The sequence below is a fragment of the Chiloscyllium plagiosum genome, chromosome 23, assembly GCF_004010195.1.
Source record: "Chiloscyllium plagiosum isolate BGI_BamShark_2017 chromosome 23, ASM401019v2, whole genome shotgun sequence".
Taxonomy (NCBI): Eukaryota; Metazoa; Chordata; class Chondrichthyes; order Orectolobiformes; family Hemiscylliidae; genus Chiloscyllium; species Chiloscyllium plagiosum.
Genome location: NC_057732.1, coordinates 52,004,243 through 52,029,853, shown reverse-complemented (window position 1 = coordinate 52,029,853; position 25,611 = coordinate 52,004,243). Strand labels below are relative to the sequence as shown.

The following is a 25,611-nucleotide window of genomic DNA, read 5'->3' as shown; positions in this document are numbered from 1 at the left end:
GCCGAATGGCCTGCTTCCACACTAGGGATTTAGTGATATTGTAGGTTATCTCATTTCTATTTGCGGGAGTGTGCTATGTGCAAACTGAAATTTCAAAAAATATTTCATTAGCTGTAAAGTTACAGCCCGACGTTGGAAATGAGGCCTTGGAAATGCGAGTTTTTTGTTTAGAAAATTGTGAACGTCTCAGCGTGAATGTTACTGAAAGGCACTCAGTAAGGGTTGGTTTGTTTGCAGAACTGCAGACTTTTTCAAGAAGCTCTGGGGACGGCTACTTGCATTTTGCATTAAACAGCGGTCTGCCAATAATTTGCAAATAAAGGGTTAAGGAGGCGTCTGTGTATTTGCGTGTGTCAGAGAGACGGTAAGTGCGCAATTTCCGAGGGCGTCTCTCTCCCTCTGGGCTTAAGAGTTCTGCCTTGGTCTGCTCTGAGACTTTGACATTTCTCTTTGGACATTGTAGAAGGAATAATGTCCGCAGCAGCTCGACTCAAAGTCCTCCAGCAACATCTAACCTCCGGAGTCGTATCCTTTTTAAACTCTAGGCACCCCGCTGGGGAAGAGGTGAACCAAAATTCCTTTCTCTCTTTCCCCTGTCATCCTTTCTGTTAGCTTTATGCTTAAATCTTAATGGGACCGGTCCTGAGGCAAGGCCACTGGCGGAACCCCCGGTGGCCACGCAAATGCAGAGGGAGCAGACTGGGTCAGGTGATATGTTGAGACTTCAAACATGTTCAGTTATTGTTTGAAGATCATTTTAAAGCGTTAATCCTTTCGAGATCTTCAAAAAATATGTTTGCTGTTAAAAGACATCGCAGCCGAGATGTACCGAAATAAATGGCCAAGTCTCCCCAACAATGAATAATCAAGTTTCATTTTTAAAATCTTGTCAAAGTGCCTTAAACCCAGTAAACACTACTGAAGTGAAAGCAAGGTGGAAATGTTTGCAACAGTTGTAATATAATCGTTTATTTTTTAAAAATTTGTCCATGGGATGTGGGGTAAGCCAACATTTATTATCCATATCTATTGCTCCAAGAGCTCAGAGTCAGCCCACACGTAGGCCTGACCTGGTAAGGAAGACAGGTTTCCTTCCCAAAGGTGAACCAGATTGTAAACTGAAAACAACAAATGGGGAGGCAATGGCCTACTGGTATTATCGCTGGTCTGTTAACCCAGATAAGGTTCTGGGGACCTGGGATTGAATCCCATCACAACAGATGGTGAAATTTGAATTCAATAAAAATCTGGAATTAAGAGTCTAATAGTGACTGGGAATCCATTGTCGATTATTGGGAAGAGCCCATCTGGTTCACTAATGTTCTTTAGGGAAGGCAACTGTTTGTCTTACCTGCTCTGGTCTACATGTGACTCCAGACCCACAGCAATGAGGTTGACACTGAACTGCCCTCTGGGTAATTAGAGATGGGGAATAAACACAGGCCTGGCCAATGATACCCTCATCCTGTGAATGAATAATGGCAAAATAAATGCTGGAGATTACAGCAGGTCAGGCAGCTATGGAGAGAAAGCAAGCTAATGTTTTGTGTCCAGACGACTTTTCATCAGAGTGAACCAGATTGTGTCCTTTTGATAACTTTGGATAGTGATTACATGGTTATCATGAGGCTAGTTTTTATTTTATTATAGGTTTGTTAATTGAGCTGCAATTTCATCATCTGCTGTTTTGGGATTCAAACCTGTGTCCCCAAAGCATTACCCTGGGGTTTTGGATTAGTATTCCAGTGACTCCGCCTCTATCCGATGAGTTTCTGTTCTTGTAATTTACTGAAGGTTAACTTGGCCTGGAGACTGGTGATCGCTCCCCTGCATTCCTTCAACAGCGTGTGGTGGAATTTTCCTTTGTGTCTACCTGACTGAGCCCAAGCAGGGCAACTCCTCTGAAAGGCAGCTCCTCCGAAAGGCAGCTCCTCCAGTAGTTCAGTCCTCCCTTGGTACTACATCAGAGTATCAGTCCAAATCCTAAAGTGGGAGTTGAACCCACCACTCATAGAAGAAGGTGCTACAAACCAACTGGGTTAAGTGAACTTTGGTCAGTCTGTTCTCATTGTTGGTGTTACTAAGACCTTGCTGCCTGTAAGTTAGCTGCTATGTTTTCTATGTTGCAACAGTTCAAAAGTACTTCTCAGCTTTGGGACACCCTTGAATCCTGAAACATTATGAATATTCATCTTTTCAAAGAGTTTGCACTGAAACTGTAGATCTGATTACACATCAGTTGGTTGCTTTTTCTTTGCTCCTGAGTTACCTGATCATTGATCCCACTGTGATTCAGCAAGCTTCCAAAAAGAATCTAATGACAGTGATTCAGTACAGGAGAAGGTTGCTCACCCATCGGAGTCTGTGCTGGTGCTTTGAAGGCATTATCCAACAAGTACCACCACCTTTCCTCTGCTCCTTACCAGATTTTCACCTTCAATGCTCAAATTCCCTTTGGAAGGTTGCACCCTTACTGTCAGCGCATTTCAGATTATGACCTGCTGCATCAAAAATAAATTTACACCCAGAAATGGTCAAAATGTTGCACTCAACATGCAAGGTCCCATCATGAAAGCTGAAGTTACCTCCCTTTATCCATCTTTCAGACAACTGGTCCCACCTCTGGTGAAACCATTCCACATGCTCATCCTAGAAGGCTCTGGTAAGTACAGTCATGAACCAAGTCTTGCTGAATTAATAGTGGCATGTTAACAGTGCACAGTAGCAATTACAGGTGTTTGAGACATGCCCTAATTTGCTAATTTCCTCAATCTGCCTGTTATTTGTTTCCATCCCCTTGCCATTCACTTTTCACAAATCACTTACTCGAAGCCATTGTAGAAACTCACCGGGTTTGCCAGATTTATTTGCTATCGAACACTCAGAATGCTTAGGGTAGTAGTGAGCTGCCTTCTTGAACAGCTACCATTTAGCATAGGTAGGCTCATGTTGACATTAGGGAGAGATTTCCAAGATGTTCATTTATTGACAGCGAGGGAAGGGCTTGAAGAGAAATTATCATGCACTGTTGCTGAATTACTGCCTTCTCCAGATTGGTGCCTCACGTAATGTAGATCTTAACTTCGCCAGTTTGATCTTGAAATTCAGATTGTAGTGTCTTAAAAAACATAGAAAATGTCAAAGAATTATGATTAAACATTGGTTTAGTCTTTTCTATTGGCTATTATTTTGGAATAGTAACTGCTAATGTTGCATTGTGGGAATTAGGCATGGGAAATTCATCACAACAATCTGCAAAACCTGCATGGGAGGTGAATGGGTGAATAGCTGTTTCTGAGCAATATGCTCTGTTTAGTGCACAATTTAACTAACAGTCGTTGAAGGACATTTGGTTTCAAAGTTTCTATTATTCAATTGTTGTATTTGTCCAGACACTATACTTATCATTTCTCTAATAGTATTAATTCTCAGAATTTTCAACAAAAATAATATTTAATCTGGAATTAAGTGCTGGTCTTATAATTCGTGATCATTAAACTACCACAAAGTTATAGAGCTGTACAGCATGGAAATAGACTCTTCTGTCCAACTCATCCATGCTGACCAGACGTCCTAAATTAATCTAGTCCATTCAAAGTTTGGGAGAAGATTTGTAGCTCGGGTGCTCATTGTGGTTCTGTTCGCCGAGCTGGGAATTTGTCGGATTATTTATGCCGGAGGAAACATCACAGAAGCGCTTCACAGGAGGCTCCCAAGCACTGAGGATGTTACCTAGACAGGGGACGAAACGTTTGCAAGACAAATTCCCAGCTCGGCGAACAGAACCACAACATCTAGTCCCATTTGCCAGCACTTGGCCTAAATTCCTCTAAACCCTTCCTATTCATACATCCATCCAGATGCCTTTTAAATGCTGTAATCGTACCAGCCTCCACCACTTCCTCTGGCAGCTCATTCCATACACGCACCACTCTCTGTGTGAAAAAGTTGCCCCTTAGATCCCTTTTAGAAGTTTCCCCTCGAACTTTAAACCCTATAGATTTGGACTACCCCCCCCCCAAGAGGGAGAAGACCTTGGCTATTTACCCTATCTGTGTCACTTAGGATTTTAGAACATAGAACAGAACAAGCCCTTCAGCCCACGATGTTGTGCCGACCATTCATCCTCATGTGAGGTAAACCTAATGTACAAACTCTCAAATTTCTGTGGACCATATGCATGTCCAGCAGTCTCTTAAATATCCCCAATGACCTTGCTTCCACAACTGCTGCTGGCAACGCATTCCATGCTCTCTCAACTCTCTGCGTAAAGAACCCGCCTCTGACATCCCCTCTATACTTTCCTCCAACCAGCTTAAAACTGTGACCCTTCGTGTTAACAGGTTCTGCCCTGGGAAAAAGTTTCTGGCTATCAACTCTATCTATGCCTCTCATTATCTTGTACACCTCAATTAGGACCACTCTCTTCCTTCTTTACACCAATGAAAAAAGTCTGAGCTCAATCAACCTCTCTTCGTAAGATAAGCCCTCCATTCCAGGCAGCATCCTGGTCAACCTCCTCTGAACCCTCTCCAAAGCATCCACATCTTTCCTATAATAGGGCGACCAGAACTGGACACAGTATTCCAAGTGCGGTCTAACCAAAGTTTTATAGAGCTGCAACAAGGTCTCACGGCTCTTAAACTCAATCCCCCTGTTAATGAAAGCCAAAACACCACATGCTTTCTTAACAACACTATCCACTTGGGTGGCCATTTTAAGGAATCTATGTACCTGCACACCAAGATCCCGCTGTTCCTCCACACTGCCAAGAATCCTGTCTTTAATCCTGTACTCAACTTGCAAGTTCGATGTTCCAAAATGCATCACCTCGCATTTATCCAGGTTGAACTCCATCTGCCACCCCTCAGCCCATCTCTGCATGCTGTCAATGTAACGCTGCAGCCTACAACAGTCCTCTATACCGTCAACGGCACCTCCAACCTTTGTCATCTGCAAACTTTCTAACCCATCCTTTAATCTCCTCATCCAAATCATTAATAAAAATTACAAAGAGTAGAGGCCCAAGAACAGAGCCCTGTTCTTGTGTGAGTGAGTGAAACACCACTCACCACTGACTTCCAGGCTGAATATTTTCCTTCCACTACCACTCGTTGTCTTCTGTCGACCAGCCAATTCTATATCCAGACAGCTAAATTTCCCTGTATCCCATTCCTCCTGACCTTCTGATCGAGCCTACTATGAGGAACCTTATGAAATGCCTTACTGAAGTCCACATACACAACATCCACCGCTCGACCCTCAACAACTTGTCTATAACATCCTCAAAGATTTTGTACCAGATTGTTAAAACTCTCCTAGAAACATAGGTGCAGGAGCAGGCCATTCAGCCCTTCAATCATGGCTGATCATGCAATCTCAGTATCCCATTCCTGCTTTCCCTCCATACCCCTTGATCTCTTTCGCCCAAGAGCCATGTCCAGCTCCCTCTTGAATATATCTAATGAACTAATCCCAAGAGATTTCTGTTATAGAGAATTATATTGGTTCACAACATTCTGTGTGAAGAAATTCTTCCTCATCTCAGTCCTGAATGGCTGACCCCATTGTTTCCTGGTTCACAAAAGTTCTTTTAGGGAAAGAAATGTCATTTCCTGGCCCAGTTTGACCAGCAAGTGGTGCACAAAAAACATGGTTGATTTTTACACTGTGCTATGAGATGGCCGAGCAAGTTATTCAGTTGTATTAAACCCCTGCAGAATATCCACTGTCCATGCAACATCTCAACAGCAGCTAGTCAAGATGGTGGCTCACCACCGGTTTGTCCTTCCTGATGAAGGGCTTTTGCCCGAAACAATGATTCTCCTGCTCCTCAGATGCTGCCTGACCAGCATCACATTCTCGACCAGTTTGCCAAAGTCAATTAGAGATCAGCAGTGAACTCCCAATGATGCCTTTTTTTTAATTGAAAGGCAAAAGGTCCAGACATTTCAGTACAGGAAAAATCTGATGACAGCTGCAAATTGTTTTAGATCCTCAGTCCACAATAAAGACCTGGTAATATTTATTTTAGTTAATGATTAATCAGTGTGATTTACAAAATGTCCTTGTGCTTTGATTTGTTGTTAAATGGGTTTTAGAGTTCTCCCCCCTCCCCCCGCGCCTTCTCCTGGCCCATATCCCTCCAAACCTTTCCTATTCATGTACTTATCCAAATGTCTTTTAAATGCTGTAACTGTACCCACATCCACCACTTCTCTGGAAGTTTATTCCACACGTGAACCATCCTCTATGTAAAAACATTTGCCCATTATGTCCTTCTTAATCTCGCTCCTCTCACCTTAAAAATGTGCCCTTTCGTCTTGAAATCCCCCATCCTTGGGAAAAGGCAACTACCACTAACACTATCTATACCCCTCATTATTTTATAAACTTCGATAAGGTCGCCTCTCAACCTCCTACACTCCAGTGGAAAAAGTCCCAGTCTTTCTTTACAATTCAAACCTTCCATACCCGACAAGATCCAAGAAAAAAACATTTGATAAGAGCATCTGCTGCAGTTATAGAATTATGACGATGCCCAGAAGGAGGCCATTCAGCCCATTTGTGCCTGCACCAACACTCTGCCAATATTTCGACTTGGTGCCAAATTCATATCTTTTCTTTGTAACCCTGCAGATTAGATAATTATTTAAACAGAAACAGTTCCCTGTTGATTGCCTCAGTTGAACCCACTTCTATCATATTTTCAAACATTGTGTTCTACACCCTGACTACTTGCTGTGTGAAGATGTTTTCATGTTTGCTTCTTTTGCAAACTGTTTTAAATCTGTGCTCCGTGATTCTTGATCCTTTATGACCAGGAGGAGTCCATAACATGTCCATAACGTGCAGGCCCCTCCTGATTTTGAAAACTTTGATCAAATCTCCTGTTAGCCTTCTCCTTGTCAGGCAAAATAGTCCCACCTCCTCCGAGCTGCCCTCAAAACTGAAGCAGTGCCCTCTGTTTTCTTATGTAATCTCAAGAAACTGGTGGAATGTTATCAGCCAATAAACGCATGTCATGTTTGTGACTGAGTTTTGACCTAATTGAGTATCGTAGAGGAAGAAAATTGTTGAAAAGTTTTTCCAGGATTTGTCGAGCAACATAATGAGGGACTCTACTAACTGAGTGAATTGTGAGTGGGTGATGTACCAGAGTTCCTGGCAACACACTGAATTAACATGCCAAGGTGTTGAACTGATTTTTTGGGAATGGAATTCTTGCTGTTGGTCAGCTTGCTGTTTAATTCAACTTTTGTTAAAACCAAATTTATCAACAACAATAATTTCATCTATATTTTCTTGGTGGGAGTCCTGAAGGAAGGTATGAATAGCTGTCTCCTTTAACCTTCTAGGATTTTTAATTTTTATTCTCTTTGGGTCAAATGTCTTCTGCTGCTGCTGTTTAAGAACTCTTGTGCATGTGTTAAATTAGTTGGATCATGCCAGAGTATCTATGGGATAGTGTATTCTACATTAAGCTCTGGGCACTAACGTAAAACATTTTTTGTGTTAACTTTGTGTTCCAAAACTACTTTGCATTCAATTTTGTTATTTCAAGTTGTCTTTTTTATACCTAGCTACACTTTGGAAAACACAGTTCTGACCCCTGAGCAGAGACAGTTTTATGAGGAAAATGGATTCCTCCTTATTAAGAAGCTGGTTTCTAATGAGAATATTGAGCTCTACAGGTGAGCTGTTAAGTCTTGAGGAAAGAAAGCTTCCATTTATATTGTACTTTATCACATCCTAAAAACTTGCCAAAGCTTTTCACTTTCAATTCCCTCGGTATTATAACTGCTATGATCCAGTCAGATCTTGAATGAAACATGGTCTTGATAGATCCTAAGTTTTATTTTTGCAGTTATTTACTGAAGCGGTTAGTCAGTGAACCTATGCTGCCAATGTTCTTTGACAAAAAAATACAAGTTTATTGCATAAAAGGAAATAACAGATAAAGATAAAAATATATACACTTGAAAATTTAGAAAGATCTTAATATAAACAGCAAAACACAAAATATAAAATCAGAAGTAGGCCATTTGGCCCATTGAGTCTGCTCTGCCATTCAGTGAGATTATGGCTGATCTGATAATCCTCAACTCTACTTTCCTGCCTTACCCCCTTAATCCTTGATACTTTTACTGATTAAAAACCTATCACAGTCTTAAATATACTTACCAATCAAAAGTCTGCAACCCTTATGGTAGGGAGGTCCATGGATTTACTTCCCTCTGAGAGAAAACAAAGTTTCAACCTTTTCCCAGCAATAACCTTTACAGATATTTAGTCATAGTACAGTGTCATTCCTGTCTTAACTTGTTAACTTCTGACTTATCTGACTTTCCATTCTGACAGCATTGACTTGTTTTCAGTCCTAATAGTTTCAATAACCTCTACAAAAACTCACGCAACTTGGAAACGTCACAAACAAAAAACATGCGTCGTTCTGCCTGTGTCAAAGTGTTATTCTGAATTGGAACATGATTCTGAACTGAATCCAAGTTAATGGTGGCTCTCTAAAGAAGTTTAACTTTGTCAACACTTCTTTAGTTAATGTCATAGTTCTTCTAGTCATTTAACTTAAATTGTGTGCCTTATTGGAAATTATGTCTTTAGTTCACTGTTCCAAATGACTTTCTGACCTCTGGGGATTAAAGAAATTATTTTCACAGAGCTGAAATTACACATCAATATTACCTCCACTTTAAAATCCAAATTCCCAATAACATCACAAATAGTAAGGAGTAAGGTAAATCCCGTTAAAAATTGAAGATGAACATTTTGAAATCATGTATTGCTGGACATCAGAGTGCGTCTGGGAAGATTAATGAACAGTGAAATTCACAATTGATCTTGGAGGAACTGTTTGGGTGAAGTTCACAGCTCAGAAGCAGTTAAGTGTATTGTTTTTAAGTGGGACCTAAAGAAAGTCTGCAGTAGTGAGTAGAGTGGGTTCTTTTAATTATATGTTTTTGGAGATAAGTCTCTTTTTTAAACTTAAAATATAAGCCATAATTATTAACTTAACCTGGGGCAGTGTTTTGTAGAGGAATAAGATGGTGTTATTCTCTGGGTCTGTAGATTGTGAAAGAGCAAAAATGGCCTTTAGTATGGTGGTATGTATTTCTTGTCAGATGTGGGAGTTTAAAGAGAGTTTAAGAGTTACTGCAGATTATATCTGCAATAAATGCTGTTGGTTGTGAATCTTATCAGATCGAATAGATCAGTTGGAGAGACAGATAGAAGCAATGAGGAATTTGCAACAGCAACAGTATGTGATGGATGGCAGTTAAAAGAAGGGGGTAAAGCCTCAGATACAGTTATGTAAATGGGTTAACTCCAGGAAAAGGTAAGAGAGGTAGGCAGCTAGTGCAGGAGTCTTTTGTGGCTATTCCTATTTCAAATGAGTATGCTGTTTTGGAAAATGTAGGGGTGATGGATTCTCAGGGGAACGTAGCACGAACAGCCAAGTTTTTGGTATTGAAACTGGCTCTAATGCAATGAGGGATACTTTGGGTTCCAAGCGATCAATTGTGTTAAGGGACACTCTAATCCGAGGTACAGACAGACGTTTCTGTGGCCAGCAGAGAAAAAGCAGAATGGTGTGTTGTTTCCCTGGTGCCAGGATCAAGGATGTCTCAGAAAGGGTGCAGAATGTTCTCACGGGGGAGAGAGGCCAGCAAGAGGTCATTGTCCACATTAGAACCAAAAGCATAGGAAGGGAAAAGGATGAGATTCTGAAGGAAGATTACAGAGAGTTAGGCAGGAATTTAATAAGGAGGTCCTCGAGAGTAGTAATATCTGGATTATTCCCGGTGCTATGAGCTAGTGAGGGCAGGAATAGGAGGATAGAGCAGAAGGCTGAGTAGTTGGTGTATGGGAGAAGGATTCACAGTTTTGGATCATTGGAATCTCATTTGAGGTGGAAATGACCTGTACAAGAGGGACAGATTGCACCTGAATTGGAAGGGGACTAATATACTGGCAGGGAGATTTGCTGGATCTGCTCGGGAGGATTTAAACTAGTAAAGTGGGGGGGTGGGACTCAGGGAGATGGTGAGGAAAGAGATCAATCTGAGACTGGTACAGTTGAGAACAGAAGCGAGTCAAACAGTCAGGGCAGGCAGGGACAAGATAGGACTAATAAATTAAACTACATTTATTTCAATGCAAGGGGCCTAACAGGGAAGGCAAATGAACTCAGGGTATGGTTAGGAACATGGGACTGGGATATCATAGCAATTACAGAAACATGGCTCAAGGAAGGGCAGGACTAGCAGCTTAATGTTCCAGGACACAAATGTTACAGGAAGGATAGAAAGGGAGGCAAGAGAGGAGAGGGAGTGGTGTTTTTGATAAGGGATAGTATTACAGCTGTGCTGAGGGAGGATATTCCTGGAAATACATCCAGGGAAGTTAGAAAGTGAGAAATAAGAAAAGGAAGATCACCTTATTGGGATTGTATGATAGACCCCCTAATAGTCAGAGGGAAATTGAGAAACCAACTTGTAAGGAGATCTCAGCTATCTGTAAGAATAATAGGGTGATTAAGGTAGGGGATTTTAACGTTGCGAACATAGACTGGGACTGTTGAAACTTTATTGCTGGAACAGCACAGCAGGTCAGGCAGCATCCAGGGAACAGGAGATTCGACGTTTCGGGCACAGGCCCTTCTTCAGGAATGAGCAGAGAGTGTTCAGCAGGAGAAGATAAAAGGTAGGGAGGAGGGACTTGGAGGAGGGGCGTTGGAAATGTGATAGGTGGAAAGAGGTCAAGGTGAGGGTGATAGGTCGGAGTAGGATGGAGGCGGAGAGGTCAACAAGAAGACTGCAGGTCAGGAAGGCGACGTGGTCGACGGTGCCCTCCACCGCATCTCCTCCACTTCCAACTCCCCTCCTCCAAGTCCCTCCTCCCTACCTTTTATCATGTGGGTGGAGGTGCAGGTGAATTTGTGGCGGATATGGAAGTTTCCTTTGGGGCCTTGGAGAGAAGTGAGGGGGGAGGTGTGGGCGCACGTGTTGCACCTCCTGCGGTTGCAAGGGAAGGTGCCGGGAGTGGTGGTTGGGTCGGTGGGGGGTGTGGGTCTGACAAGGGAGTCGCGGAGGGAGTGGTCTCTACGGAAAGCTGATAGGGGAGGGGAGGGAAATATATCCTTGGTGCTGGGGTCTGTTTGGAGGTGGCGGAAGTGACGGCGGATGACTGTCATAGTATTAAAGGTTTAGATGGAGAGGAATTTGTTAAATGTGTACAAGAAAATTTTCTGATTTAGTATGTCTATGTACCTACTAGAGAAGGTGCAAAACTTGACATACTCTCGGGAAATAAGGCAGGGTAGGTGACTGAGGTGTCAGTGGGGGAGCACTTTAGGGCCAGCAACCATAATTCTATTAGATTTAAAATAGTCATGGAAAAGGATAGACCAGATCTAAAAGTTGAAGTTCCAAATTGGAGAAAGGCCAATTTTGACGGTATTAGGCGAGAACTTTCAAAAGCTGATTGGAGGCAGATGATCGTGGGTAAAGGGATGGCTGGAAAATGGGAAGCCTTCAGAAATGAGATAACGAGAATCCAGAGAAAGTATATTCCTGTCAGGGTGAAAGGGAAGGCTGGTAGGTATAGGGAATGCTGGATGAGTAAAGAAATCGAGGGTTTGGTTAAGAAAAAGGAACCATATGTAAGATATAGACAGGATAGATTGAGTTAATCCTAACCATATGTAAGATATAGACAGGATAGATTGAGTTAATCCTTAGAAGAGTATAAAGGAAGTAGGGAAATCAGGAGTGCAGAAAGGGGGATGAGATAGCTTTGGCAAATAGAATTAAGGAGAATCCAAAGGGAATCCAAATACATTAAGGACAAAAGGATAACTAGGGAGAGAATAGGGCCACTCAAAGATCAGCAAGGTGGCCTTTGTGTGGAGCCACAGAAAATGGGGGAGATACTAAATGAGTATTTTGCATCAGTATTTACTGTGGAAAAGGATATGGAAGATATAGACTGCAGGGAAATAAATGGTGACACCTTTCAAAATGTCCATATTACAGAGGAGGAAGTGCTGGATGTCTTGAAACACATAAAGCTGGATGATCAGGTGTACCCGAGAACTCTGTGGTAAGCTAGAGAAATGATTGCTGGGCCTCTTGCTGAGATATTTGTATCAGCGATTGTCGCAGGTGAGTTGCTGGAAGACTGGAGGTGGTGCCACTGTTTAAGAAGGGTAGTAAGAACAAGCCAGAGAACTATAGACCAGTGAGCCTGACGTCGGTGGTGGGCAAGTTGTTGGAGGGAATCCTGAGGGACAGGATGTACATGTACTTGGAAAGGCAAGGACTGATTAGGGATAGTCAACACGGCTTTGTGCGTGGGAAATCCTGTCTCACAAACTTGATTGAGTTTTTTGAAGAAGTAACAAAGAGGATTGATGAGGGCAGAGCGGTAGATGTGATCTATATGGACTTCAGAAAGATGTTCAATGAGGTTCCCCGTGGGAGACTGATTAGCAAGATTAGATCTCATGGAATATAGGAGGAACTAGCCATTTGGATACAGAACTGGCTCAAAGATAGAAGACAGAGGGTGGTGGTGGAAGGTTGTTTTTCAGACTGGAGGCCTGTGACCAGTGGAGTGCCACAAGGTGGCAGATGGAGTTTAATTCAGATAAATGCGAGGTGCTGCATTTTGGGAAAGCAAATCTTAGCAGGACTTATACACTTAATGGTAAGGTCCTAGGGAGTGTTGCTGAACAAAGAGACCTTGGAGTGCAGGTTCATAGCTCCTTGAAAGTGAAATCGCAGGTAGATAGGATAGAAAAGAAAGTGTTTGGTATGCTTTCCTTTATTGGTCAGAGTATTGAGTACAGGAGTTGAGAGGTCATGTTGCGGCTGTACAGGACATTGGTTAGGCCACTGTTGGAATATTGCGTGCAGTTCTGGTCTCCTTCCTATTGGAAAGATGTTGAACTAGAGGGCATAGGTTTAGGGTGAGAGGGGAAAGATATAAAAGGGACCTAAGGGGCAACATTTTCACACAGAGGGTGGTACGTGTATGGAATGAGCTGCCAGAGGAAGTAGTGAAGGTTGATAGAATTGCAACATTTAAAAGGCATTTGGATGGGTATATGAATAGGAAGGGTTTGGAGGAATATGGGCCGGGTGCTGGCAGGTGGGACGAGATTGGGTTGGGATAACTGGTCGGCATGGACGGGTTGGACCGAAGGGTCTGTTTCCATGCTGTACATCTCTATGACTCAATAACATTGACAGTAAAGGTACTGAATAATTATTTTTTCCAAATATTTAGCTGGGCAGGCATCAGAAATTTTTCCTTTCTAGACGGAAGAGGCCTGAGATAGTAGAAATAATGGCAAGCTTAGAAATGTTACAAAAACTAAACAGCTAAAACAAACTTTTGGATCAACAACTGAAATGATATTCAACCCAAATCAGTAAGCAAGAAATGTGAAGTAGTGACAGTCATTATAAAGAACCATCCGACAGGGGACAGGACCTGTTGAATAGGATCAAATCGCTGCGGAACTCGTAACCAGATGAAAGGAAGACTACAGGCATATGTAACCATAAATCCATTTTTCTACCATTCCACTTAAAATGAAATAGATTTGGTTTTTTTTCAGGAGTAAACTGAAGACTAACGATAACAAACTACTAATTGTCAACATGCTGTATGAACTGAATGAATGTTAATTTTTACACTTTATAACAAGATACACAATTTTCTTTTCAGAGAAGAGTTTGAGAGGATTTGCCGGAGGGAAGTTGAGGTTCCGGGACTAACAATAATGAGGGATGTATCCATTTCTAAAACGGAATATGTTCCAGATCAACGAGCAATTTCTAAGATCCAAAGTTTTGAGAACAATGAAACACTGTTTAAATACTGCTGCTTGCCAGAGGTGAGAGACCAGAATTGAAGACTGCATACAAAGGCTGTGTTTAATTCATATGAAGGAAGGATACCTGAGGATAGAAATATGTACAGCAGTTCTCAGGAATTCACTAGTTGAGAGTGTGGGGGAGCAGAATCAAGGCTTTCAGAAGTGCAGGTTGTACAATTGAATAATTATTTGAAGAGCAAAAGATATGGCTAAGGGAATAGAAGGGCTTTTGTAGCACAGTGGTAGTGTCTGTACCTCTGACCAAGGAGGCCTGAGTTCAAGTCCCACCTGTCCAGAAGCAGGGCAGTGATGGCCTAGTGGTGCTATCTCTAAACTGTTAATCCTGAGACCCAGATGATGTTCTGGGGACCTGGGTTCGAATCCTCCATGGCAGATGGTAGAATTTGCAATCTCTTTTAAAAGTAAATTGACATTGAGAGCCCAATGATGACCATGAATCCATTGTCAATTGTCAGTAAAACCTATCTGGTTGACTAATGTCATTTAGGGGTGGAAACTGCCATCCTTACCTGGTCTGGGCTACATGTGATTACAGACCTACAGCAATGGGGCTGACTCTTAACTGCCCCCTGGATAATTAGGGACAGCAATAAATGCTGGCCTGGCCAGAGATACCCACATCCTGTGAATGATATTTTTAAAAAATAACATTTGGATAAATGCAAGATAATTCATTTTGGTAAAACTCACAAGGGCTGGATTTATACAGTTAATGGTAGGGACCTGGATAATGTAGTAAAGCAGAGAGACCTAGGAGTTCAGGTACATAATTCTTCGAAATTTGTGTCACGGGTAGACAGGGTGGTTAAGAAGGTATTTAGCATGCTTGTCTTCATTGTTCAGGCCTTTGAGTATAGGAGTTGGGATGTGATGTTAAGGTTGTGTTGGTGAGGCATTGTCGAGAATACTGTGTGTAGTTCTGGTCACCCTGCTATAGAAGGGATATTATTAAATTGAGGAGAATTCAGAAAAGATTTATTAGGATGTTGCCGCAAATTGAATGTTTGAGTTACGATAGGCTGGGACTTCTTTCGCTGGAGCTTAGGAGATAGAGGATAGACCTTCTAGGATTTAAAGGGGCATGGATAAGGTGAATAACAAGAGTCTTTTCCCTGAGGTGGGCAAGTTCAAAGCTAGGGGCTGCATTTCTAAATTGAGAAAGTTTTAAAAGGGCATGAGGGTCAATTTTTTTACACAGAGAGTGGTTCGTGTTTGGAATGAACTGCCAGAGGAAGTGGTAGATATGGGTACAGTTACAATGTTTAAAAGACATTTGAATAATAGGAAAGGTTTGGAGTGATATGGGCCAAGCGCAGGCAGGTGGGACTAGTTTAGTTTGGGAACATGGTTGGCTTGGAGTAGTTGGACCGAAGGGTCTGTTTCTATGCAGAGTGACTCCAAGATCAATCTCTGAACAGTTTGATTAGGAAACTATCTTTGAGTATAAGTAGGGATTGTTGTGTTGCTCTTGCAGAGAGCCAGGACAGACATGACGGGCCAAATGGCCTCCTGTGTTGTACCAGTTCAGTGTTGCTTATCAGAGACATTGTAGAGTTTCATTAATAATGTGAAACATTTAAATGACATTCATACTGGAGTATCTATGACTCCGTCAGTCAGTCTCTTACCTGAGTGGTAAATCCTCAGCAGATTCAATATCATCTTTTTCACGGTAAAGTTTCTTTGATTTCAAGTGGTTTGTTGAATTCTTGAAATTACTGACCGAATCGCTTTGCAGCCAATTCATTGTCAAAGAGAAGTCATCTCTGATGTTTCTTTTCAGATGCCATTCCTCTCAATTAGATTTGGTTCTGCTTTTTAGATCTTGAAATATGTGGAGTGCTTTACAGGCCCCAACATTATGGCGATGCACACCATGCTGATCAACAAGCCCCCCGATACGGGTAAGGGAAATAAAGGTTCACTGAATACGTATTTAAAAGGCTCCTCAGATAGCACCTTCCAAACCCACAAGCACTTCAATCCAGAAAGACAAAGGCAGCAAGTACTTGGGAACACCAGTCACTGCAAATTCCCCTCCAAGCCACTCACCATAAAATTATATCACTGGTCCTTCACTGTCACTGGGTCAAAAATCCTGGAATTCCCTCCCTTACTGTGGGTGTCCCTGGGTGGGACTAGCATATAGTCCCCATCAGCACCATCTCACGGGCAACTAGGAATGGACAATATCAACCAGCAATGTCCACCTGTAATGAGTGAAGTTTTTAAAAATCAACGCAGTGACTGATTATAGCAGTTTGGAAAGACTGTCGGTTTTCTAACATCCGTAATTAATGTGTTCTTATATTGCCATATGCAGAGAAGTTTCCAGCTGCTAATGTTTGAGGCATTGAACCAATTAATCCTTCAACAGTAATGCTGTTCCCTCTGCCTGTAGAGTTATTTTCAGTTTTCTGATAACAGCTGCAAGTCATTTGCTTCATTATATTATAGTGAGCTTTAACTTGTGAAGTAGTTATTAAGGTGGAGTATTCTGTTTGTTTTTCCTTTCCCTCATGTATAGGAGATCTCGGTGGTAATGTGAAGTTTGGTAGCTCAAGATATATTCTGGGATTCACCGAAACTGTATTAATATCTCAGTAAGAGCAGAAGAGAGATGATAAAAGTTTGTTGAAATTGGGGAAGTGATCACCGTTCATTTTGCGTTTCCAGGAACAAAGACATCTCGTCATCCCATGCACCAGGATTTGCATTACTTCCCATTTCGCCCTGCGGATCAGCTAGTGTGTGCCTGGACGGCCATGGAGAGAGTGGACCGCAACAATGGATGCCTTGTTGTACTGCCAGGGACTCACAAGAGCAGACTGAAGCGACATGACTACCCAGAGTGGAAGGTATGTACTTGGGCACCATGCCACCTGTGTGCAAAACAATAAATAATATAAAGAATAACCACCATTGCAAACACACGATGTGAAGATAATCACTCTGGGTAGGAAATGGGAGGGAGGTGGTACATAGTCATGGGATTGGGGTGAGCCCTCAAGCCTGCTGCACCATTCAATAATGCTGACACTGATCGGGTCATGGTCTTAGCTCCAATCTCCTGTATGCCCCTTCTCCTGCACAATTCTCGACACCCTTATCAACTGAAAAGCTGTCTAACTCAGTCTTGAATAAAACTTAAACGACGCAGCCTGCAGTTCTTTCCAGGGAAGAGAGTTCCACATACTATCAACTGTGTGACAGAAAAAGAATAGGTCCTGATTTCTGCTTTAAAAGAGGGGACCTTAAATCTTAAATGACCTCCCTCAGTCTCTCCCCACAAGAGGAAAATAACTGCAGATGAGGAAATTCATAGAGAGGAGTGTGGAAGATGAGTGAAATAACCTGACCATAATATTTTTGCGAGCAAAGCACTGCAGTAATGAGGTGGACAATTATAAGACCAGAGAAGCAGAAATTAGACTATTCAGCCCATCGAGTCTGCTCCACCATTTGATCATGGCTGATAGGTTTCTCAACCCAGTTTTCCTGCTTTCTGCTGTAATCTTTGGTCCCCTTAGCAATAATGAACTTATCCATCTCTGTCTTAAATGTACTCAATGAATCAATTGTCATGGTAACTATTAAAACATAGTTCCATTATTGCACAATGAAAGCATATGTATGCTAAGCAAACCATTAGATTTGATTAGAAATTGTTTTTCTGATTTTGCTTTCATTAATCCTTATTTTATTTTTTAATGTGAGACTTGTGTTGGTTGTTGTGCCAGGAGAGCTAAACTAAACCCTGTAGGTGACCAATGCTAGCACCATGTTATATTGAGCAACTTGGATCTTGATCACCATCAGGAAGATTCGCCCCAACCATCCTTTGTAGTTGGGGATCTACAGGGGCACCTTGGATTAGTGTGGTGCAGGAAATCCATTTCTGATGAGAGGTGGTTCTGGTCTAAGCAAGATGTAGTTTATTGCGAGATAGTAACTATGGACTCAGAATGAACCGACTAAATGTTGACCTCACTTTTCATTTTGGAGCAAGAATTAAGAATGTTTCTGCAACTGTCAAAAACATAACGACTGTCTCTCTCAGTTGCAGCATCGCTAGTTTTCAACAAAAAAAGCTTCTTTTTATTTTTATTTCTTCACAGGATATGGGCGTCCCTGGCTGGGCAGGTATTTACTAATTACCCTTGAGAATGAGGTGGTGAGCAGCATCCTGTGGAGAGGGAAATGGTGTTAACGTTTTGAATCCAGACTGACACTTTTTCAGAATGCCAATGTCTTTTTCCAGCATTTTGTTGTTTGAGTTATCTCTGGTGCTCTGCCCAATATTTATTCCTCAGTTAGTATGGGAAAAAATAAATTACCCAGCCGTTATCCCATATTGGCAGCCTCAGTTTGTTTTATATACATTGGATGTGGATGTCACTGGCTGGGCCCAGCATTTATTGCCCATCTGTAGTTGCCCTTAAGAAGGTGGTGGTGAGCTGCCCTCATGAACCACTGCAGTCCATGTGCTGTAGGTAGACCCAGAATTCCATTAGGGAGTGAGTTCCAGGATTTTGACCCACCAACAATGAAGGAACAGCGATATATTTCCAAATAGCTTCTAATTTAATTTTAAGCACCCAGATTTGTGGTTCTTAATTTTAACTGAAGATAGTTGATTTTTGTTAACCATAATATTAATGTGTTGTTTCTCCATCTACTGTAAATTCAGGATGGTGTCAATAAGATGTATCATGGCGTGCGTGATTATGACCCCAGTCATCCCAGGATTCACCTCGTGATGGAGAAGGGTGACACCGTATTCTTCCATCCTCTGCTTGTTCACGGATCAGGAACAAATCGGACTCAGGGCTTCCGGAAGGTACAGGGACATTTGTATGGAGGGGTGAAAGGTCAGACCTGAGACGCACTTAAATGCAGTAGATCTGAAGAGGATCCATCATCTTATGGTGCAAAACCAACTAACCCTACAAACTCAACCTGGACCCTCTTAATTCTGGTGCAAGAATTTATTGCCCATCCCTAGCTGCCCTTGAGAAGGTAGTAGTGAGCTGCCTTTTTGAACTGCTACAGTCCATGTACTGTGAGTAGACCCACAAGGTTGATTCCAGAGTTGAGAAATTTGGCTTATGAGGAAAAATTGTGTAGACTGGGACTATACTCATTGGAAGTTAGAAGAATGAGGGGAGATCTTAAAGAAAAATATAAAATTATGAAGGGAATAGATAAGATAGAAGCAGGGAAGTTGTTTCCACTGGGGGGTGAAACAAGAACTAGGGGCATTGCCTCAAAATAAGGGGGAGCAGATTTCAGACTGAGCTGAGGAGGAACTTCTTCACCCAAAGGGTTGTGAATCTGCGGAAGTCCCTTCCCAGTGAAGCAGTTGAAGCAACCTCATTAAATGTTTTAAAGGCAAAGATAGATTTTTGAACAGTAAAGAAAGTAAGGGTTATGGTGAGTGGACGGGTAAGTGGAGCTGAGTCCACAAAAAGATCAGCCATGATGGTATTGAATGGGGGAGCAGGCTCGATGGGCTGGATGGCCTACTCCTGCTCCTATGTTCTTGCTGATCTATATACAGACTGCCTCAACACAGAGATCGTCCTGTCAGAAGGTGCACTGAACTGATATGTCCACCATTCTGAGTTAGTGCTTTGCAAGTCAAAAGCCTTCAGTGTAATATTCAGGTACAGCAGTATACAGAGGTAATTTAGTTATGTTTAGTGTTTTTTATTTGTGTTATGGTAATATCAGTCACAGGTTCCATCTATTATTCTATGAAAACTGGAGAATATTTTTCACTGTCCTTCTGTGTTTGTATTTCCCCAACTAAAAGGAGGATAAAAGATTAATTGGAATGTTATGGTGTACCTCCTTGTAGCTAGAATCCAATGTGTAAGCAAGGTGCCCACTTGTCCTTTTATTTAAAGACAAGGAGTAGACAGTGATGCAGGAAGTATGGATGGAGATGCTGGAAATATAATTTCCTGTCTGGTTTCAAGAAGGCAACTGAATCTCAGTAAATGCCTTGTTACAACCACGTGAGGAGGGCTGAATCGACACTGCTCTTTGTAACTGGCTTGGTTCGCCTCAACAAAGATTAGTTAGCAAGCTGCTATATCACGCCTCAGTTATAACATTGTAAAGGTCCCAGAGGAGCATAGGGGCTGCTGTTCTATTTGAGAGAGACAGACAGATGGTGATGAGTTTAACCTGAGGGTCACCATCAGGTTGAGATGGGGAGTCATTCACAGTAACCTCAGCCAGAGAAGGAATTGAAACCAGGCAGTTGGTATCCCTCTGCATTACAAACCAGCTGTCCAGCCAACTGAGCATCAAAGTTAAGGAGCCAGTTAAGCGAAAAAAGGCAAACTTTATTACTGACTAACTCCAAGATAAACAATAAAGTATGACATTCCACATGCGGCACACACAAAAAAGTATAAAGATAGTAAAAGGGGAGATTATTAGGTATAGGCAATTTTAAAAAGTCCTTCGACAGCTTACGGTGGTAGGTTTAACCTGAGACCACAATTGTTTAATTAATGATTTGTAACTTTAGCAGTCCCAAAATTTAATGTATCAATTTGAGTTCTTGCTGAATGGATGTTTCTTTCTCGATTTGATTTATCTCCAGGCATTGCCTTTTTGAGTGGCTGAGAGAAACTATGAGAAACATTAGTGAGATTTAAACAATCCTTGGATAAGCACATAGATGATGATGGGATACTGTAGGGAGATGGGTTTAAATTAGTTCACAGGTCGGCACAACATTGAGGGCCAAAGATTCCCCCCATATTGGCCCTGCAGGGGCTTCCAATTTCTTTCAACTCTCACGGGAGATCTCAGTTCTGTGCTGTGTTGTTCTATGTTCTGAACAAAAGAGAAGGCAAGCCTTTTATTTCTGCAGCTATAAATCCGTTTTCTCTCTCCCCCACTCCTCCTAAACGGCAGCTCCCTGAGATGCAATTCACTTGTGTATTCTTGGGTCTGGCATTTTTTTTCCCAAGTCGGATAAAGTGTAGGCGACTTTCATCCCAGTATGTGAAACCATAGGAAAGGTTTTAATCAAACAGGAGATACAGATTTGAGTGACTGGTTACATTCATTTTGATGGCACTTCATTTTCAGTTCAAACTGATTTTCTTTTTATTACTAATGTTTTCATTATCTTTACTCAAACAGTTGCAAACTTGAATTTGATTCCTTTTTTTAAACCAACATCACATAAATTCCAGCATAATGTCTTGGTGATAATGAGCATTGACATTAAAAGTCAGATTTTGGATCGATGTCAGGGCACAGTTTATCTCCCAGATAATCGTAAAATACTGGAACAATTTGGCATTTTGTGCAGTGGCTCCTGAATAAAGTCACACAAAAGCAGGGCCTGTTTCTGAGTGCAAGAGGTCAACCCTTACAATTTTGTTTCCTCCGTACTATTTTAAGTGATATGTGCATTGCTCATTGGGACAGTGTTTATGCCCATCTCTAATTGCCCAGAGGGCAGTTAAGAGTCACCACCAGATTTCCTTCCCTAAAGGACAAATGGGCCTTTTATGTCAATTGATGTTAGTTTCATGATCACCATTACTGGGACTACTTCTTTAATCACAGCTTTCTTTTCTAGTCATTGCATTTAGAGCTACGAGCTGTTGTGGGGAGATGTAAACACGTCCCAGATTATTCACCCAATGCTGTAACTACGATGCCATCATGGCAGGGGATTCCGAACCAGGGAGATGAGCTAGATTTTATGGTTAGGAGAGGAATTTCTCTGAAGATTCCCCCCATATTGGCCCTGCAGGGGCTTCCAATTTCTTTCAACTCTCATGGGAGATCTCACAATTTCAAATGAGGTGAGTTATTGAGTCATAGAGATTGTCTAACACAGAAACAGACCCTTCGGTCCAACTCATCTGTGCTGCCCAGATATCCTAACCTAATCTAGTCCCATTTGCCAACGTTTGGCCCATATCCCTCTAAACCATTCCTTTTCATATACCCATCCAGATGCCTTTTAAATGTTATAATTTACCAGCCTCTAGCTTCCTCTGGCAGCTCATTCCATACACGTACCACCCTCTGCATGAAAAAGTTGTCCCTTAGGTCCCTTTTATATTGTTCCCCTCTCACCCTGAACCTATGCCATCTAGTTCTGTGCTTGCTGTCCACAAATGAGGAAACGTTTTCTCAAATGAGGAAAATCAGAGGATCTTCGCCTGTCCATCGACGTCTGTCTGGATGGATATATGTTTCATTGCTTTCCACATCTTCATTTACTTCTGTGTTTGCATTCTGATTTGCTTTTTTCCCTTATTAGGCAATCTCGTGCCACTTTGCAAGTTCTGACTGTTACTACATTGATGTAAAGGGTACCACCCAGGAGAATGTTGAGCAAGAGGTACTTGGGGTAGGCCGAAGGAAATACAATATTGATGAAGATGTAACTTTGGCGGTAGGTTTTCTTAAAAATAAAGTACATTTTGTCAAACTGACATACTGTTTTATAAGAAACGTAGTTGCTACAAGTTTTAGGTTCTTTATTATTTTGATGCTGTTTACTTTCTTCTGTAAATGGATTGTGGCCGCTACAGTTTTGAGCATCAGTATTTGAAGCTTTCTGTGGGACATTGTCTGCAAATATTTATACTATCCTAAAGACCTGGCATTCATGTAAGGAATCCATCCCTGCAGCTACATAAAGGCAATTGTTGTTATCGTTGCTATGTATCAGTACACTCTGTCCTTAAACCAACATTGCGAGCAAGTCAACAAACTCTGTGACAATATTAAATGTCTTGACTTGCACCTCACAGAACAAGATTCCAAAATGATGGTCTCACACTCGCCATTGGATATGACACTATCGACTGTCACATTTACAAAAGAGAATCGACATCCTTTTTACCAATCAAACTTAAGATCTCTAAAGGCAAAACACAATTTACTGCATTTCTCTGATGTTAACTGTCAGAATCACAGCCTCACAGTGCAGCAGGAGGCCATTCAGCCCGTCTTCAAGTGACCATCATTCCCTCATGCCAATCTCCTGCAATTTTCCCACACCGTTACACATTATTTTTATCAAAATAAAAATAGAATGTCCTCTTGAATGCCTCAGTTGAACCGGCCACATTTCCAGGCAGTGCTTTCATACCCAAACCACGCTCTGTGTGAACGTGGTTTTCACTTGCCACCTTTGCTCCTTTTGAAATCTATGCCCCTCTTGTTCTTGTACCTTTTACACACGCAGCCAGTTTCTCCCAATCTCCAGCCTGCTGATGATTTTAACTGCTGGAGAATGCTGCTGAATTTGCGGAATTCCAGAACTGTAGCTCCAAGATAACAAGAAGTAGACACAGGAGAAGGCCATTCAGCCCATTGAGGCTGCCCCTCCATCCAGTAACGTCACAGCTGATCTGGTCCAGTCTTGAATGCCCTATGCTTGCACTCCCATAACCCACAACTCCCTTGTCAATCAAAGATTGTTCAACTTAGCCATGAATAGAGTCATACAGCACAGAAATGTACCCTTATGTCCAACCTGTCCACGCCAACCATGTTCCCAATCTAAACTGATCTCACCTGCCTGTGTTTGGCCCATATCCCTCTAAACCTTTCGTATTCATATACTTATCCAGACATTCTTTGGAATGTTGTAACTGTGTCTGCATCTACCACTTGCTCTGGAAGTTCATTACCATAGACAAAGCACCCTCTGGGTTTAAAAAAAAAGTTGTGCCTCATGTCCTTTCTAAATCTTTCTTCTCTCACCTTACAATTATACCTCCTCGTTTTGAATTCCCCCACCTTAGGGAAAAGACCTTTTGCTATTCATCTTACCTACACCCCTCATGATTTTATAAACCTCTGCAGGGTCACTCCTCAATCTCCTACACTTCAGTGAAAAAAGCCCCAGCCTATCAGCCTCCCCTTCTAATTCAAACCTTCCGTTCCCGGCGACACCCTGGTAAGTCTTTTCTGAACCCTGTCCAGTTTAATAGTATAGCAAAGTGACCAGAACTCCTCTCCAGGAAGAAAATTCTGAAGACTACCAACCCTCTGAAAAAGGAAATTTCTCCTTCTCTCCATCTTAAATGGGAATCCCTCTCCATCAGATAAGGGGCAGCAAAGATCAAAGGGATTACCGGAAAGTAGTAATTCCATAAGATTCAAGGAGAGGGAAGGAAACGTTCAAAATTACAATGAAGAATGCATTTGCAATACTTTTAAAACTCTCTCTCATCCCTTTTTAAAGTAAGTGTACAAAGAGGGCAGCACGATGGCTCAGTGGTTAGCACTGCAGCGTCACATAGCCAGGGACCTGGGTTCGATTCCGGCCTCAGGCACATTCTCCCCGTGTCTGTGTGGGTTTCCTCCGGGTGCTCTGGTTTCCTCCCACAATCCAAAGATGCGCAGGTTAGTTAAATTGCCCATAGTGTTAGGTGCATTATTCAGGGGTAAATGTAGGGAAATGAGTCTGGGTGGGTTACTCTTCGGAGGGTCAGAGTGAACTTGTTGGGCCCAAGGGCCTGCTTCCACACTGTAGGGAATCTAAAATCATTACATAGCAGCTACGGTAATCCCAAGTCACCAAGCTCTTGTGGAATCTGATCCGAAGGCATTCAATGCTAATACCTCTGTGGTTTCATCTTTCTAGGACATTTGGACCATCAAAGGACGTCTTGTACAAGGAGAGAGAACTAACCTATAGATTAATCACTGGGATCTGGCTCTGAGTAATTGTCAGAGGGTGCTGTCTGATTACATCAAACGTTCCTTATGTCATCTGTCACATTTATGATTCATTAGCTATTTGCACTTGCAATCGATAATCTCACCATCTTTAGTGTAATTTTATAGACTTCAGAATGACCTTTGCCAGCATACGTTCTATCTGTTTTAACCCTTCATGCGACATTAGTTATAAGTAAGGCAGCGCTGTAGTCAACTCAAAGAATGTTTTGCAGTTTAGCTGTCTGTGATTCACCAAGGCATGCTGATTGTCCTGATTGCACTAATGTTGTTTGATATTAATTTTATTACGTTTCAAATTCTCTATCTGTTAATTAATATTGCTGAGTGATATAAAATTAAATTTATTTAAGACAGAAGGTCTGTTAGTGTATTGATTAGTCAGTATGCAAAAGGCCACATATAAATATTTTTAAATCAAAGATTTTGACCAGTGTTGGGGTTGGCCATGGCTGAAGGTGACATAAAAATGGCTGCCGTGAGTTTTAGTTGACGTACGATGGCAGAGCAAATTTGTTAGCTGAAGCAGTGACTTATTTTGTGTTAAAAGTAAACCATAAATTAGAACAATTGTAGCTTTGTAGGCAGAATATATCCAAGGTAACAATAGCACACAAAAGGTGTTACATTCAAGCAGCTGAATAAGGACACACTTGAGTATGCTGATAGCTGAATTCCACACCTAGCTGATTTAAAGTCTGAAATCCATCAGAAATACGTTTAATTTAGTTAAGATTCCCAGATAATCATAGATTTTGAATATACATACATAATTTCCTTTAAAAAATCACAGTAACCATTAAAGAGATTTCACAGGTCTGCTCTGAGCATACAGCCCTGGACAGCAAGTAAGGGTCTTCAGACTGCTGGCCAGGGGGATTGAATTACAGGTGCAGAAGTCATCACTATAGGAATGTAGTTGAATACAATGCATTGTGAAAGCTCCAAGA

At 41.8% G+C, this 25,611-nt stretch overlaps 1 protein-coding gene across 4 annotated transcripts; it reads left to right on the top strand.

The window, feature by feature from the left end:
* The first annotated feature begins 368 nt into the window (after positions 1-368).
* Positions 369-25,020, top strand: phyh (phytanoyl-CoA 2-hydroxylase). 4 transcript variants are annotated; one of them, XM_043714171.1, is made up of 9 exons: positions 369-525; positions 2,607-2,662; positions 7,584-7,694; positions 13,753-13,921; positions 15,747-15,828; positions 16,601-16,782; positions 18,615-18,764; positions 22,227-22,361; positions 24,567-25,020. In XM_043714171.1, the coding sequence occupies exons 1-9, from the start codon at positions 472-474 to the stop codon at positions 24,618-24,620; spliced, it is 993 nt and encodes a 330-aa protein (XP_043570106.1). In that variant the 5' UTR covers positions 369-471; the 3' UTR covers positions 24,621-25,020. The 4 variants fall into 4 exon arrangements, with proteins under 4 accessions (XP_043570106.1, XP_043570105.1, XP_043570109.1 ...); XM_043714170.1 differs by having other exon boundaries at positions 371-564; XM_043714172.1 differs by lacking the exon at positions 7,584-7,694 and having other exon boundaries at positions 507-525.
* The last annotated feature ends 591 nt before the right edge of the window (positions 25,021-25,611 follow it).

Excerpts from the sequence above, each read along its gene's own strand:
- phyh (XM_043714170.1), top strand. The coding sequence starts at position 472 with ATGTCCGCAGCAGCTCGACTCAAAGTCCTCCAGCAACATCTAACCTCC. Across the intron at positions 565-2,606 it reads GGCACCCCGCTGGGGAAGAG|ACAACTGGTCCCACCTCTGG; the intron begins GTGAACCAAAAT and ends TCCATCTTTCAG. Across the intron at positions 18,765-22,226 it reads GGACTCAGGGCTTCCGGAAG|GCAATCTCGTGCCACTTTGC; the intron begins GTACAGGGACAT and ends TTCCCTTATTAG.